This window comes from Chelonia mydas, chromosome 7, assembly GCF_015237465.2.
Source record: "Chelonia mydas isolate rCheMyd1 chromosome 7, rCheMyd1.pri.v2, whole genome shotgun sequence".
NCBI classification, from domain to species: domain Eukaryota; kingdom Metazoa; phylum Chordata; order Testudines; family Cheloniidae; genus Chelonia; species Chelonia mydas.
Genome location: NC_057853.1, coordinates 2,148,991 through 2,164,171, shown reverse-complemented (window position 1 = coordinate 2,164,171; position 15,181 = coordinate 2,148,991). Strand labels below are relative to the sequence as shown.

Sequence of the window (15,181 nt, the reverse complement as noted above, 5' to 3'; positions counted from 1 at the left end):
GTAAAACAGTGATCACCCTTAAAAAGTTTCATTTGCCAACAGAGACCATAATTTCGTTACTGTAATTAAAACAGGAAATAACATTATCTTGGACACCATTGGGTGGTAGCTGTTGACTCTTTAATGGTGAGCACAATGCACAAGTAAAATATGGTATGTACCTACTGTCTTTGAAACTGAATATTAAAGCAATAGCATTCTAGAAACTGAGTTAAAAATAAGGTCATGTCTGCTGTGTGATCATCTTGTTTAAAAAAAAAAAAAAAAGAAAGGTGGGGGGTTGTCCCTGTGTCCTTCATCCAAATTTCCGTTGCCCCTGTTGTTGTGTAGTGTGCTGCATGCTGTGTAGTTGTGCTTCAGTACACAGGGCCATATCCCAGCACTCATTTTTATGAGGAAGTGGTGTACTATCCCCATAATCCTGCAGTGTCTGGCTCTGGACTGAGCTAATTGATCCTGAGGACAATAAAACCTGGAGTGGAAGGGGAGCCGAGGAACAATAATGCTATTCCTGTCAACAACCCTGTATTCCATAAAGGACTCTTTACCAGAGGTACTGGTAAGCATCCAAGACAGAGGAAAGCACCCCACATGGAGATCTAAATCATTTTCTTTGTTGAGTGATATGTAATCATCTGTAGTGAAAGTGATCCATTTTACAATTGGTTGCATGTGAAAAGCTAAGCAGTATGGGTACAAATCTAGGCGATCCAATTTCCCTTTCTTTCTTGATCTCTTTAAAGAGAGGGGAAGTTGTTGACTGTGTGCAAAATCTTTTGAAACTTGTATATCTTAGGCGTCTGCCCTGTAATTGAGCCCATATCATCTTTTAATAAAACAGGCCCTTAGATGTTTACAGAAATTTTTAAAAGCAAATGTAAAGCTTATTGAAGTTGCCAGTTTGATGGCGTTGGAGGCCGATGTGTCTCTCAACACAACAAACACAATATAAGTGTCAAGGCAAGTTTCCTTGCGCTGCCACACCAGTGTGCCTCAAATCCAGCCTGATGGGACTGCCTGTCATGTGAGAGGTAACCAAAACATCACTGGTGAAATTACTGATAAGGATGACAGCAATTGTTATTTCTGATGTTAAGATCTGTTCATAGGAACTGGACTACGATCACTAATGCCATTTGTGGTACTGAAGTGGGTTGCAGCACAACATCACGTTATAGGAATTTCAAGTACCTGAAATCCTCGCCGTTATTTTGGATTCACTTTTTAAGTAAAAATTTTTCAGTCACTTTTGAAGCTCCAATGAACAGCTCTTTAAAAAATCAAATGAAAATCCACCTTTGAATGAAATGGAAGCTTCAGCAGTCCCCCTTAGTTCTTAGATTTCCTCTTTTGGGAAGCAGGTATCCCTCCAGCCTCATTTAAAAACTTTATTTTTCACTGAAAAGACTATTTCAACACAGGTAATGGTGAACTTTCACATTTCTGTCATAGAGGTTTCCATGTGTGCCACAGGTCAGCCTCACGAATGTAATGCAGACCACACAATAGCTAATGGAGGTTTGCAGCACTTTAGAAATCCTATGAACCAACCTCTTTTAAGTGATCAAAAACATGATGAACTAAAATGTACATTTTAAAATAAATGTCACTTTATGCTACCAAGTGGCCAATATATCTTTCCAGAATCCAGATCTGTCTTAAAAACCCTGTGTTTGCTATAGTTTGTGTGAACCTACATACATTTTCATTTTTGTGACCTTTATGACACCATGGTAAACGTGTGGTCGAGTCCAAGTTAAGTTACCTTGATTTTTTTTGTCTAAACCTTATTGTAGTCTCTATGAGGAACAGCAGATTCACCATGCACTGTTGATTCAACCTGCCCTCCATAGCAGTATTTGTTTTTATGTTGCTTCTTATCTATGAATCTGTGGAAGTATTTATGCTTGATCTTCAGAGTGGAACCAGGAGTCTGTTCATTAACCCTGTCTACTAAATATTTTGCTTTTCTCCTTCTAGGTTAGCTTCTTCTTGAAAATATATTTAAGCTTATCCAAGTGATCTGTTTTGTTCATGTATTCTCTTCCATTATCCTTTCTAGATTATTAACTGTTGCGTGTGCAATTTTATTTCATAGGAGTATGACTGGAGAAACTACCAGCCAAGCATATTGAGTGCATCTGAACTACAGATGTTGGCTAGTATGAAGAGACAACAAAATGAAGAGCTAGAGGATAATGGGATCTCACACGGACTGAGTGCATCTCAGATTGACAACTGTAATGTCAGCATCAGTACAAGCAGTGATGAGACAACAACCTGGAACTCTTGTCTCCCCCCAGTAAGTTTAAATCTTAGAGTGCTCTAAAAATGCTTAAATGAATGTTCAGTAAAAGTCTTCACCAATTTTGAGGTATAATAACAGAATAACATTTCAGCAATCGTACAAAGATACTTACAGAAGCTACCATAAAGTTAGACAATTCGTAGTCCATTTATCTAAACACTTCTAGTTTTTATTTAATAGACTCATAGACTTTAAGGCCAGAAGGGACCATCATGATCAGTCCAGCGGTTTGCTGCCTGCAGGTTGCATGCAGCCCAATTAGCACACAGCCCAATTAGCTCAGCTGTGTGCTTAAGGCCAGCCCAATGGCCTCGCGGGGTTGGGGGTGTGGGGCTGCCATCCAGCCCCACACAGTGGGGATCCGGGGTCCAGGGTTCCTGGCTGGCCCCATGGGCTTGAGGATCTGGGACTGCCGTCCAGTCCCACAAGCTCCAGGATCCAGGGCAGCCAGCTGGCCCCATGCGGTGGGGGCCAGGGCTCCTGGCCAGCCTCACGGAGTCAGAGGCTCCGGGCCAGCTGGCCCCATGGGGTAGGGGGTCCAGGGCGGGCAGCCTGCCAGCCCTGTTGGCAGGTGTCTGGGGTCCAAGCTTAGAGTTTGGACTGCGCCTGCCCTGCCACCCAGCCCCTGTGGCCCAGTAACACATTGTGGCCTGCATATGTTCCCGGCTGCCCAGCGGAGTGGGATCCGGGTTGCCCCGCCACCCAGCGGTATGCAGGTATGCAACCCACAATGATAAATAAGTTGAGAACCACTAATTTTAGTCTGGCCTCTTGCACATTGCAGGCCACAGAACCTCGCCCACCCACTCCTGTAATAGACCCCTAACCTCTGACTGAGTTACTGAAGTCCTCAAATCATGGTTTAAAGACTTCACGTTACAGGGAATCCACCATTTACATTAGTTTAAATCTGCGAGAGATGTGTTCCCCATGCTGGAAAGGAAAGCAAAAATCCTCCAGGATCTCTGCGAATCTGACCTGCAGGAAAATTCCTTCCCGACCCCAAATATTACAGTCAGTTGGACCCTGAACATTTTGGCAAGACCCAACAGCCAGACATGTGGGAGAGAATTCTGTAGTAACTCAGAGCCCTCCCCATCTAATGTCCCATCACCGGCCATTGGGGATATTTGCTACTAGCAATCGCAGAATGGCTACAGGCCATTGTAGGCAGTTTCATCAGACCTTCCCCTCCACACATTGTCAAGCTAAGTCTTGAAGCCAGTTAGGTTTTTTTTACCCGCACTGCTCCCCTTGGAAGGCTGTTCCAGAACTTCGCTTCTCTGATGGTTAGAAACATTCATCTAATTTCAAGCCTAAATTTGTTGATGATCAGTTTATATCCATTTGTTCTTGTGTCCACATTTGCACTTAACTTAAATAACTCCTCTCCCTCCCTGGTATTTATCCCTCTGATTTATTTATAGAGAGCAGTCAGATCTCCCCTCAGCCTTTGTTTTGTTAGGCTAAACAAGCCAAACTCTCCTCTCATAAGATATGTTTTCCATTCCTTTGATCATCTTAGTGGCCCTTCTCTGCACCTGTTCCAGTTAAAATTCATCTTTCTTAAACACGGGAGACCAGAATTGCACACAGTATTCCAGATGAGGGCTCACCAGTGCCTTGTGTAATGGCACAAACACTTCCTATATCTACTGGAAATACCTCACCTGATGCATCATAAGATTGCATTAGTCTTTTTCATGGGCATATGTCAAGGTTCCTTCCCCACTCTGAACACTAGGGTACAGATGTGGGGACCTGCATGAAAACCTCCTAAGCTTACTTTTACCAGCTTAGGTTAAAACTTCCCCAAGGTACAAACTATTTTACCCTTTGCCCTTGGACTTTCGCTGCTACCACCAAACGTCTAACACTGGTATTATTATTATTAGGAAAGAGTTAATTTGGAAACGTCTTTACCCCCAAAATCCTCCCAAATCTTACCCCCTCTTTTCTGGGGAAGGTTTGATAAAAATCCTCACCAATTTGCATATGTGACCACAGACTCAAACCCTTGGATCTTAAGAACAATGAAAAAAGCATTCAGTTTCTTAAAAGAAGAATTTTAATAGAAGAAAAAGTAAAAAAGAATCACCTCTGTAAAATCAGGATGGTAAATACCTTACAGGGTAATTAGATTCAAAACATAGAGAATCCCTCTCGGCAAAACCTTAAGTTACAAAAAGACACAAAAACAGGAATATCCATTCCATTCAGCACTGCATATTTTTCTCAGCCATTTAAAGAAATCATAATCTAACACATACCTAGCTAGATTACTTACTAAGTTCTAAGACTCCATTCCTGTTCTGTCCCCGGCAAAAGCATCACACAGACAGACCCAGACCCTTTGTTTCTCCCTCCACATCCAGCTTTGAAAGTATCTTGTCTCCTCATTGGTCATTGTGGTCAGGTGCCAGTGAGATTATCCTAGCTTCTTAACCCTTTACAGGTGAAAGGGTTTTTCCTCTGGCCAGGAGGGATTTTAAAGGTGTTTACCCTTCCCTTTATATTTATGACAGCATATCACATTGGTAACTTATAATCATCCTGTGATCAATCAGTACACACAGGTTTTTCTCTTCCTCTGTCATTTTCAATTGGTAAATCCCCAGCTTATAGCAAACATTCTTGTTATTAGTCTCTAAGTGCATGCCCTTGTATCTTCCACTATTACATTTCATCTCATTTCTATTACTTCAGGTTTCAAGGTCATCCCAATCTTTTTATATGATATTCTGGTCATCCTCCATATGGCCAGTACCTCCCAACTTTGTGTCATCCACAGATTTTATTAGCACAGTCCCACTTTTTGTGGCAAGGTAGTAGTAGATGAAACCATAATAAACCTTGAAAATGCCCTGTGGATAAGAATTAAGACAGAACAACCCTCAGGTGTGGGTCCAGTCTTGCATTAGTTGTCCCTCACCATAAGTTATTGAGACCTGAGTAATGCTCTAATTTATGTAACTACCAGCGACCAAAAGGGAAAATATATGAACTGAGATTTGCCAGAATGCAGAATCATTATAGCAGTCTTCCATAATGAATGATCAATGCTACATTACAGCTTTGTGGTGGGCTAGAGAGTAGAGGTTTAAAGTGAACAGAAATGTATTGATAAATTTGTTACTGTCTTAATAAAAGTCTGATTTACAAACTAGTATTTTGGGGGAGGGCAGATAAACATAGCTTTCCTCTAATTGTTCATAACACACTGACACTGTGCACTTCCTTGCGTCCCAAGTCCTACATATGGTTTTCTTAGTAGTCACTTGATTAGACCCATGCAAAGAGCCTGATCCTTAAGTGCCTACTCGCAGAAGCAGTCCCGTTGAGCTGAATGGAACTGCTTGTATCAGTAAGTCTGCAGGATTGGACCAGTAGGTTTCAGGCAAATGAAGAGCATATAAAACTCATTAATTTTTAAGTAATTATCAGGAAATTGATACGATTATTGAGACCTGTCAGGTTTGGTTTTACATATATTATATGATTTAAAAAAAAAGTTTTACTATAAAATGTATTTCTCCGATATTTAGCAAAGCATGGTGTAAATGCAAAGAGTTTTCTTTGATCTCACTACTTTGATCATCTTCTGTACGTTTCAGACTAATGTCTTCAGTTAAAGCGTTTAGATATAGCTAATTAGTCATTTAAAATTGTAATTAGATATAGCTGTAGTTACTCAGAATATTCTTTTGTGGCCATCTCTGCCTATATAAATCAAACCAATAAGGAAATGTAGTGAACTTTGGCAGAGGCAGATTTTTCAAGGTTTCTAACTTAAATCCAAATTCAATTAAAAGTAATATTTCAAATACCTGAATCATGCAAGACCCAAGTAATGAATTGGTGAGTCTTATCTGTGCAACTTTGTGTAGTCGTCTGCTCTACTCTCTGCAAACTAGGTCATAGGGTTTTAAAGTTGTTAGATTGTAGTGGGAGGTTTTTTTGTTTTGTTTTAATTTAGAAAGTGAATGTAACGTTTCTGAAAAATGCCAGATGGACATCACTAGAAATGTTATGCAGTGTTGCTGTAGCCATGTCGGTCCCAGGATGTTAGCGAGGCAAGGGGTGTGCGGTCATATCTTTTATTGACCCAATGTCTGTTGGTGAGAGAAACAAGCTTTCGAGCCACAACTGAAGGAAGAGCTCTGTGCGGCTTGAAAGCTTGTCTCTCACCAACAGACATTGGTCCAATAAAAGATATTACGTCGCCCACCATGTATAACTAGAAATTGAAAGTCTTCGTATGTCCATCCAACCCCTTCCTTACACTCCCCTAACAACATACCTCACCTAGGGGAACATCCTGTAGCAATAAAATGGTAGTTTATATCCATGCCCGTTCATTCAATTATTGTTATCTTTTTCTGAGCGAGCTGCCAGGGTGCCATTTAGTGCCAATTTTGATCACAGATTTTTGGGGTGTGGATTTACATCTATTAGAAACTGGTCAGAAATCATCAACTGTTATATACTTATGTATTTGGAAAGAGGGATAATGTACTTGTATCACATGAGGATGATGAATTACTTTGCAGTCCATTCGTAACTAAGGAGGATGTTAAACAGCACTACTAGGGATAAACATTTTTAAAACATAAGGTCTGGATACCTTGCACCAATAGACCTAAAAGCGTTTGCTGAAGAGCTCTCTGGGCTGCTGATGTTAATTTTTAATAAATCTTGGAATACTGGAGAAATATCAGAAGGCTGGAAGAGTGCTAATGTTGTGCCAATATTCCAAAAGGGCAGGCAGGATGATCCAGGTAATAGGCCAGTTAAAATCCCTGGCAAAATACGGAAAAGCTGTTACGTGATTCAGCTGATGAAAGCATTAAAGGATGGGAATATAATTAATTAATGCCAGTCAATATGGTTTTATAGAACATAGGTGTAGTCAAATGAACCTGACTTAATGTTTTGATGAGGGCATACTGTCACAAAATAAGGTGGTGGTATGTTCTATAATTAGATTTCACCAACCCAGTAACAAGTGAGAACTCCTGGATCACTATACCAGTCTTACCATGGAGTCACAAACAGTCCCCTTAGACTCTCCAATCTATCTTGCCACCTGGACTGAGTGATAATGGTCACTTACACCAAAAATCATATCAAGATTGCTCCCAGACCCAAAGTCTAGTCATTTACCCCAGATTGATTGGTGTCACGGAGTGTAGGGGAGTCCAGGCCCTGCACCCCTCTTCCTGGGATTCACTGAGACTCTCAGCCAGCCAGTAAAACAGAAGGTTTATTGGACAACAGGAACACAGTCCAAAACAGAGCTTGTGGGTACACCCAGGACCCCTCAGTCAAGTCCTTCTGGGGGAGCAGGGAGCTCAGACCCCAGCCCTGGGGTTCCCTGTGTTCCTCCCCCCAGCCCCAAACTGAAACTAAACCCCCCCAGCAGGTTCCCTGCTGCAGCCTCCGTCCACATTCCTGGGCAGAGGTGTCACCTCCCCCTCCCCCTCCTGGCTCAGGTGACAGGCTCTCAGGTCTCCCGTCCCCAGGGCACATTCCCAGGTCAACACTTCCCCCTCCCTGCTGCGTCACATCGTCACAATTGGTACCAAAGATTTTACACCAAAGACAACGTTGGTAGCCAGTTCTAAAGGTTTCTTCGCTAAGAAAAGGAAATGAGAGTTATTGAGAAATTAAAGCAGGTAAAATATATGTACAGGTGAGTCGCAGTCTATAATTCCAAACAGCAACAGAGATGTTGTAGTCTGCCAGTTTCCCAAAAGTCTCTCAGGGCTACCCAGAATAACTCTTTATTCAGTTATTCCACCTTGTTAGAATCCAAACAGTCCAGAGATGAAGGATCTTTCCCTGAATCCCTACTTATAGCTTCTTCTCACAGAAAACAATTTGACAGGGTCACTACCCACGTTGGCTCTTCCTTTGGTGATGGAGAATGAGGAATGCATTTAGAGTCTTTGACCTCCAGGTATCACACACAATCACCACTTGCTTTGAAATTAGCGCTTTTCTGTTGAAGTTCTTCATTTGAATTCCACAAGGCCTCTTTTTCATTCAATGGGTTATTTAATTACAGGGTATACATAATGTAAATGTTTACTACTATGATATAATAGGATACAGATAAATGAAAACAATGCAAGTAACACCCCATTAGTTTTCATGGAGTTTAAACACCAAATACACTCTTATACATTTAACAATCACTTTGATTTATGCTAATACACAAGTGAATTGGCCTGGCTTCCAACCATCATTTGTAAACATTCAGTGAGGCCTGGGGCTTTGGCATGAGCTGACACCTAGTTTGCCAGCATCACAATGAGATTACATGGTTGGCTGATAAAGGTAGTTTTGTAGCGGTAATTAATATACTTAGGATTTTGTACAGCACTTGATTTAGTACTGTATGACATTTTCATTAACAAATTAGCACTATACAATATCAATAAAGCACATTTTAAATTGATTAAAAACTGGCTAACTAACAGATCTCAGAAAGTAGTTGTCATCAGGAAATCATCAAATGATGCAGGGATCAGTTCTAGGCCCCATGCTATTCAACATTTGTATCTGATCTGGAAGTAAATATAAAATCACTGCTGAAGACACAGAGATTGGTGGAGTGGAAAATAATGATGAGGGACAGGGAAGTCAATCAGAGTGATTTAGACCTCTTGGTAAGCTCAGCACAAACAAAATGTGTTTTAATATAACCAAATGCAGTCTAGGAACAAAGAATGCAGGCCATACCTGCAGGTTGTGGAGGCTGTATCTTGGAAAGCAATGGCTCTGAAAAAGATTTAGGGATCATAGTGGACAAACAATTGAACATGAGTTCCCAATGCAATGCTGTGGTAGAAAGGGCTAATGTGGTCCTGGGGTGTATTAACAGTGAGTGGTGAGTAGAAGCAGGGGGGTGATTTCACCTCTGTGTATGGCATTGGTGAGACAGATATTAAAACATTGCATATAATTCTGGTGTCCACATCTTAAACAGGATGTTGAAAAATTGGAGAGGGTGCAGAAAAGAGCCACAAAAATTATTCCAGAGTTAGAGGAAATGCCTTAAAGCAAGAGACTTAGCATCAGTCTGTTTAGTTAATCAAAAAGAAGATTGAGAAGCGACTTGATTACAGTATATAAGTATCTTCACAGGGAGCAAATACAAGGTACTAAAAGCTTTTCAGTCTGGGAGAGAAAGGCATAGCAACCAGTGGGGGGAAGCTGAACTCAGACAAATTCAAGTTAGAAATAAGGCACATTTTTAACAGTGAGGGTGATTAATCCTTGGAACAAGGTTAATCTCTTGATATCTCCAGATCAAGACTGGATGCCAACCTGGAAGATGCTTTGGTCAAACACAAGTTATTGGGCTCAGTAGAGGGGTAACGGGGTGAAATTTAATGGCAGTATATGCAAGAGGTCAGGCTAGATGATCTAACAGCCTTAACATCAATTAATCTATGAACTAATGTCTTAGCTAATGGACAGAGTTTTCATTGAATCCAGACATTAAGCAGAACTCAAATGTGCAGTAGACTTGTGCTACTCCATGGTCACGCAGGGTAACTGACCGTTCAAAATTCAGCCTATTCGGACTCCATGTGGAGCTCCCTTCTAAAGTGAGCAGGAAGTGTTTGCAGACTGTTCTCCTCTCTTCCCTGCACTGTGCTGCTGTATGGCTACAGGTGAATGTCACCCTACATAAATAAAGGCCTTCATTTCTTCAGTTTCCAGTCTGTGTTGAAGTTCAGAATTTGTGTAACTAAAAGCTAGTTCGTATTTACACTGGGATTGATTTTCATCAGTCCCAAAGAGTCGGGGAGCTGCAGATGCTAAAAATCAGGACCTTAATAAATATTATATTTATGTGCAAACCACAGAAAAGCTACTGTGTACCTGCATCCATCTTCCATTTGTACACATCGGCATGGTTCATCTGCACAATGTATCAGAAACAAATTAGAACTAATCTGTACATTATACTTTATAAAATTAAGGACAATCTGAAAAATTGTTCCTGGCTATGATTAACCTTGAGAGATTACTTCATTTCTAGGTAGTCTTCTTCTGTTGATTTAAAGCATTAACATCTTTTCCTCTCTATTAAATTGATAATGTTTTTGCAAATCATATTCCTCCATTAAGGCTATTCTTATTTTTCCACAAAAATTATCAACAGCTCTTCCCCAAAAGGTAAGCCTTTTTGTTCTAAATGCTGGGTAATTTTATCCCTTGATGTAATCTATAGCAACAGCACCACCAGAAGGCATATTTTATATCTTTCATCTTTGGAATACGCTTTATTTTCTATAAAGTAGTATAGCATATAGGTATGTTACCTAGTAAACGTATGTAATATTTTACTTGTAACATGTTTTTTGTGACTTTAAATTTTCCATCATTTTGCATGTTTTAGTCTGATTTTCAGTTTCATTTAAAAGATGCCCATCTATTTTTGGCTTTAATGAGGTTCAAAAAAACCCTTCTGAACTCCAAAGGTATATAGATCATATTGCTAAGCTGCAGTTAAAACAAATGAACAGATGTTCTTATACAACTATAAAATTGATATACTAAAAACTGAATTTTATGGCTAATAATAGTTTTCCAAGAACTGAAATGTAATATCTATGCTGTCAAAAGAAATTGTTGAAATATAAGTTGTTTAGCAGCTGTTCTAAACTGTGGCAGCCCAAAAGGAATAAAATAGTTTTAGGTACTGTACATTACCCAGCATAGCTGTCAGCTGTAGATATTTTTTAAAACATTGAATTTTACCTTGAAGGTGATTGATTCCTAAGGCTTTATAAAATGTGAAAATTAAAAATTGCTTAGATTCCAAATCAGTAATAGAATATATATGTAGAATTAAAAAATACAAGTATTTTAAAAATGAAAATATTTTACACTGCATCCCGCCTGACCTTTTCAGAGAGATGAAATATACATACAGGTGTTGCGCAATCCTGTGGAATATTTGCTGCTGTACACTTCATCCTCCTATTCCAAAAAGTCAAAATGTCTGTTTCTGGTCTGCTGCCACCCAGAAATAGACCTACCTGGCAGGCCTTGCTGGCCCCATTTCTCAGACAGTTGGTGCCAGTCAGTTTTAGACAGCAGTGCAGCATTCGCTGTCTGGAGATCCTCCACATCCCCTTTGTCATTCTGTCTCCAACCTTGTGAGTTGACGAGTACTCGGCCAGATTGAAGCAGCTTTCTTATCTCCTAGACATAACAGCAGTGAAGCTTGTCTCTCACAACAAACGGTGCTCAGGGCTCTGCTCCATATTCTTCACAGTAACAAAAAGAATCTGGGGAGGGGGTCTTGGCCATCTGATTTCTCAAAAGCCAGAAAAGATTAATGAAGATGAAATTCAGGATGGAGACTGGCTTGCACTATCATATATAAAGAAAAGGAGTACTTGTGGCACCTTAGAGACTAACCAATTTATTTGAGCATAAGCTGTAGCTCACGAAAGCTTATGCTCAAATAAAGTGGTTAGTCTCTAAAGTGGCGCAAGTACTCCTTTTCTTTTTGCGAATACAGACTAACACGGCTGTTACTCTGAAACTATCATATGTGTGTCCCCAGCAGATATTGATGTACCTCGCAGAAGCTTATCTGGATGAGAAGTGCTATATTAGAGCTGCTGCTTATCTGTGAATTCAGATCCAACCCAATAATCATCCATTTTTTGGCTGACCCATGAAAATTGACACTGTCACTACATAACCATGCGTTTGTTCTCCACTCACGAGCATGTTCACAAAGGTAGTGGTAGTGATGATTGCTATTCTTAAGTGACACACTTACCACAGCATCATCTCCAGGGGCCTCTCAGGGTCTCTAGGCACACAAGTTCACAATAAACTTAAAGCACTGCACCCCCTCTCTAATGCTAGGTTTCTTGTTCTTATCTGTGTCAGGACAGAAACTCACAGTCCTTCCATTCTTAGGGTATGTCTACACTGCACACTCCTTACGGCAGTGTGTAACGTAACTACACTGCATGCCCCCCCAGCACTGATACAAATAGTAGTGTAGATGGTGAGGCACTGTTTAGGCAAGTACCGTAAAGACACACCTAGACTCTTAAAGCAGTTGTTCTCAACCTGCAGCCTGTGGGCTGCTTGTGGCCCAATCAGCACACGGCTGCAGCCCATGTGACATCAGCAGGGCCATAACTGTGGCAGGGCGAGGGGCACTTGCCTCATGCACAGAGCCAGCAGGGGGCGCAAAAATGGGGCGGTGCAAGTTTGGACCCAGTGTCAGTCGTGTCCCTCCCCCCACCCCCGATCAGACCCAGCAGTATTAGCAGGAGGCCAGGGTGCTCAGCGCACCCCGCAGGATCCCGGGTTCAGTGACCCTGGCTGGAACAGGCTCCCCAGCACTGAGATCTCAGCAGCAGGCAGGCAGGGCAGGCTGCACAACTGAGCTATGCAGCAGAGGTAAAAGACCGGTGGGTGCGGGGAAGAGAGTGCAGGGGGCTAGGGCCATGGGGAGGGGGATGCCACTGGTACATGGAGGACGGACTCTCGGTGGGGGGGCTGATGGCTGGGGGCAGTCCGTGGATGGGGGGCTAGATACTGGGACACAGTCCCTGAATGGGGAGGGGGTTGAGTGGTGGAAGGGGCAGTCCTTAGGGGACTGAGTGCTGAGGCAGGTGCTGTGGGGCAATCCCTGGGTAGGGGACTGGATGGTGGAGGCAGAAGTCCTTGGGGGCAGCATTCTGCCCGGGACAGGGCACCCTGTCTCTGCAGGGAGATGTGTGCCAGCCCAGTGTTCGGGGGGGGGTTCTGGATGCTTGGGGGACAGTCCCAGGAAGGTTGGGTGATTGGGAGCAGACTGGGGAGGGGCTGGGGGCAGTCCCTGAGTGAGGGGATTGGGTGCATGGGGTGCAGTCTCTGGCTGTTGGGGGGTGGGGCGGGGGCCTCCCTACCCTGTCTTTGCAGGCAGGCTCTGGAGCCGTGGTCTCTGGGAGCTCAGCCCAACCGCGCCGCCAGCGCAGGGCGGAAGTGAAGGTGGCAGTACGCCGTGCCACGCCTCCCTTACAGTCAGTTAATTCACGTTAACAGTTAATGCTTTGACTGACTTTGCTCATTTAAAATGCTCTTGATAGACATTTGGCAGTGCTGAAATGAAAGGTGCGGTATCAATTTGAGTCGTATTACTGTCATATAACAAACACTAAACCTTTTTTGGGGAAATGTACAAGTAGTATAGATATACGGTAGAACCTCAGAGTTATGAACACCCGTTACAAACTGACTGGTCAACTACACACCTCACTTGGCACTGAATGATGGATTTGGGACTGACAGACAAAGGGACGGGGAAGAGCGAAGATGGAGTTCAGGGAAAGAGGGCCTGGAGAAGCCATGGCTTCCCCAATATACACTCTGTCCTAAGCCCACTTTCCTGAGGCTAGGCTGAAGACTTTCAGACAAGCAACTGAACGTGAGCTCCCAGGGCAACGCTGTGGCAGAAAGGGCTCATTTCAGAGTCATGGAAACTACAGGCCTGCTCTTGCAGAACAGCGTGGATCTCTGGGGTCCACTGAAGGGATATTCCCAGGAGACTGGTTGAAGGCCAGGGCATGGACCTGACCCTGTGAATGCATGACAAGAGGTATTTAGGAATAATGCCTGAACTATAAGTGGAAACAGCTAAGTAACCACCATGAGACCTCTTTTCCTTCCTGCTCTGAATATCCCAGTTGGTCCCCTATGGAAAGACACTTCCTCAAAAATATTCAGTACTAAAATACTCTTCCAGAGGCAAATACGGATTCAGATACAGCACCCCTAGATTTGTCACATCAGCACTCCTCGACATTCTGGGCTTCCTCTTATGTGCCTGCAGCTGTTCCCAACAGGAGATGAAAAGGAAAATGACGATTCTGTTTACATGGTTCAGTCACTCCCTTGATGGAAACAGGAAGCCCACCTGATGGTAGGATACTCCAGGCCAGATTTTAAAGGTACTTAAGGACCTAGTGAGATTTTCAAAAGCACCTAGGCACGTAAACACTCATTGATTTCAATGGGTGCTAGACACCTAGCGGCTATGGAAAATTCCACTAAGACACCTAAATACCTTTAAAAACCCAGCCCTCCAAAATATCCTGACCACAAATGCCTGCCTTTCAGGAGGGAAGCACACCTGAGACACTCTAATAAACTACTTCCAAAACATCCTCCTTGACCAGTCAGCCACCCTTGACATTGTTGACCACATTCTTCTTGAAATCTTGTTCTCCCTTGGCTTGACTCAGTCCTCCCCTGGTTCTCCTCCTACCTCTCTAATCACTCCTTCAGCACATCCTTTGGAAGATCCTCCCCATCCCTCCTCCTCTCCAGCTTTCTGCAGGGTCTCCACAGGACTCTGTCCTTGGTCCCCTTCTCGTCTTCTGCTACTCCTTATTTCTGGATAATCTCATCCACAAACACAAATTCAGCTACCATCTCTAGGCTGGCGACTCACAGGTATACTTCTATACTCCAGACCTGTCTCCTTCTGTACCAACTAAAGTCTCAGCCTGTCTCTCTGACATCTTCTTGTGGATGTCTAGTGATAAGATTAAGCCAAACAGGAATAAAACTGAGCTCTTATCTTCCCCCTCCCCCCAAGCCTTCCCCATTACTTCCATTCTCTCTTACTGTGGACAAGACCACCACCCTGCCTGTCGCTTATTATTTCCTTGTGCTCCCATTGGTCTGTCTGTATCCATTTGTTGTCTCTTGTCTTATACTTAGTTTGTAAGCTCTTTGGGCAGGGACTGTCTTTTTGTTCTGTATTTGTATAGTGTCTAGCACAGTGTGGGTACTCATCCATGATTAGGTGCTCCTAGGCACTATGGAGATGCAAATAATATA

The 15,181-nt window shown here is 42.6% G+C and overlaps 1 protein-coding gene across 34 annotated transcripts in view; it reads left to right on the top strand.

The window, feature by feature from the left end:
• CFAP20DC (CFAP20 domain containing) overlaps positions 1-15,181 on the top strand; it is a 167,205-nt gene that overhangs the window by 108,613 nt on the left and 43,411 nt on the right. For all 34 annotated transcript variants that reach the window (XM_043550764.1, XM_043550775.1, XM_037903810.2 and 31 more), the window contains one exon: positions 2,099-2,302. In XM_043550764.1, the coding sequence (XP_043406699.1) occupies positions 2,099-2,302 (204 nt within the window). The remainder of the gene's footprint in view (positions 1-2,098; positions 2,303-15,181) is intronic.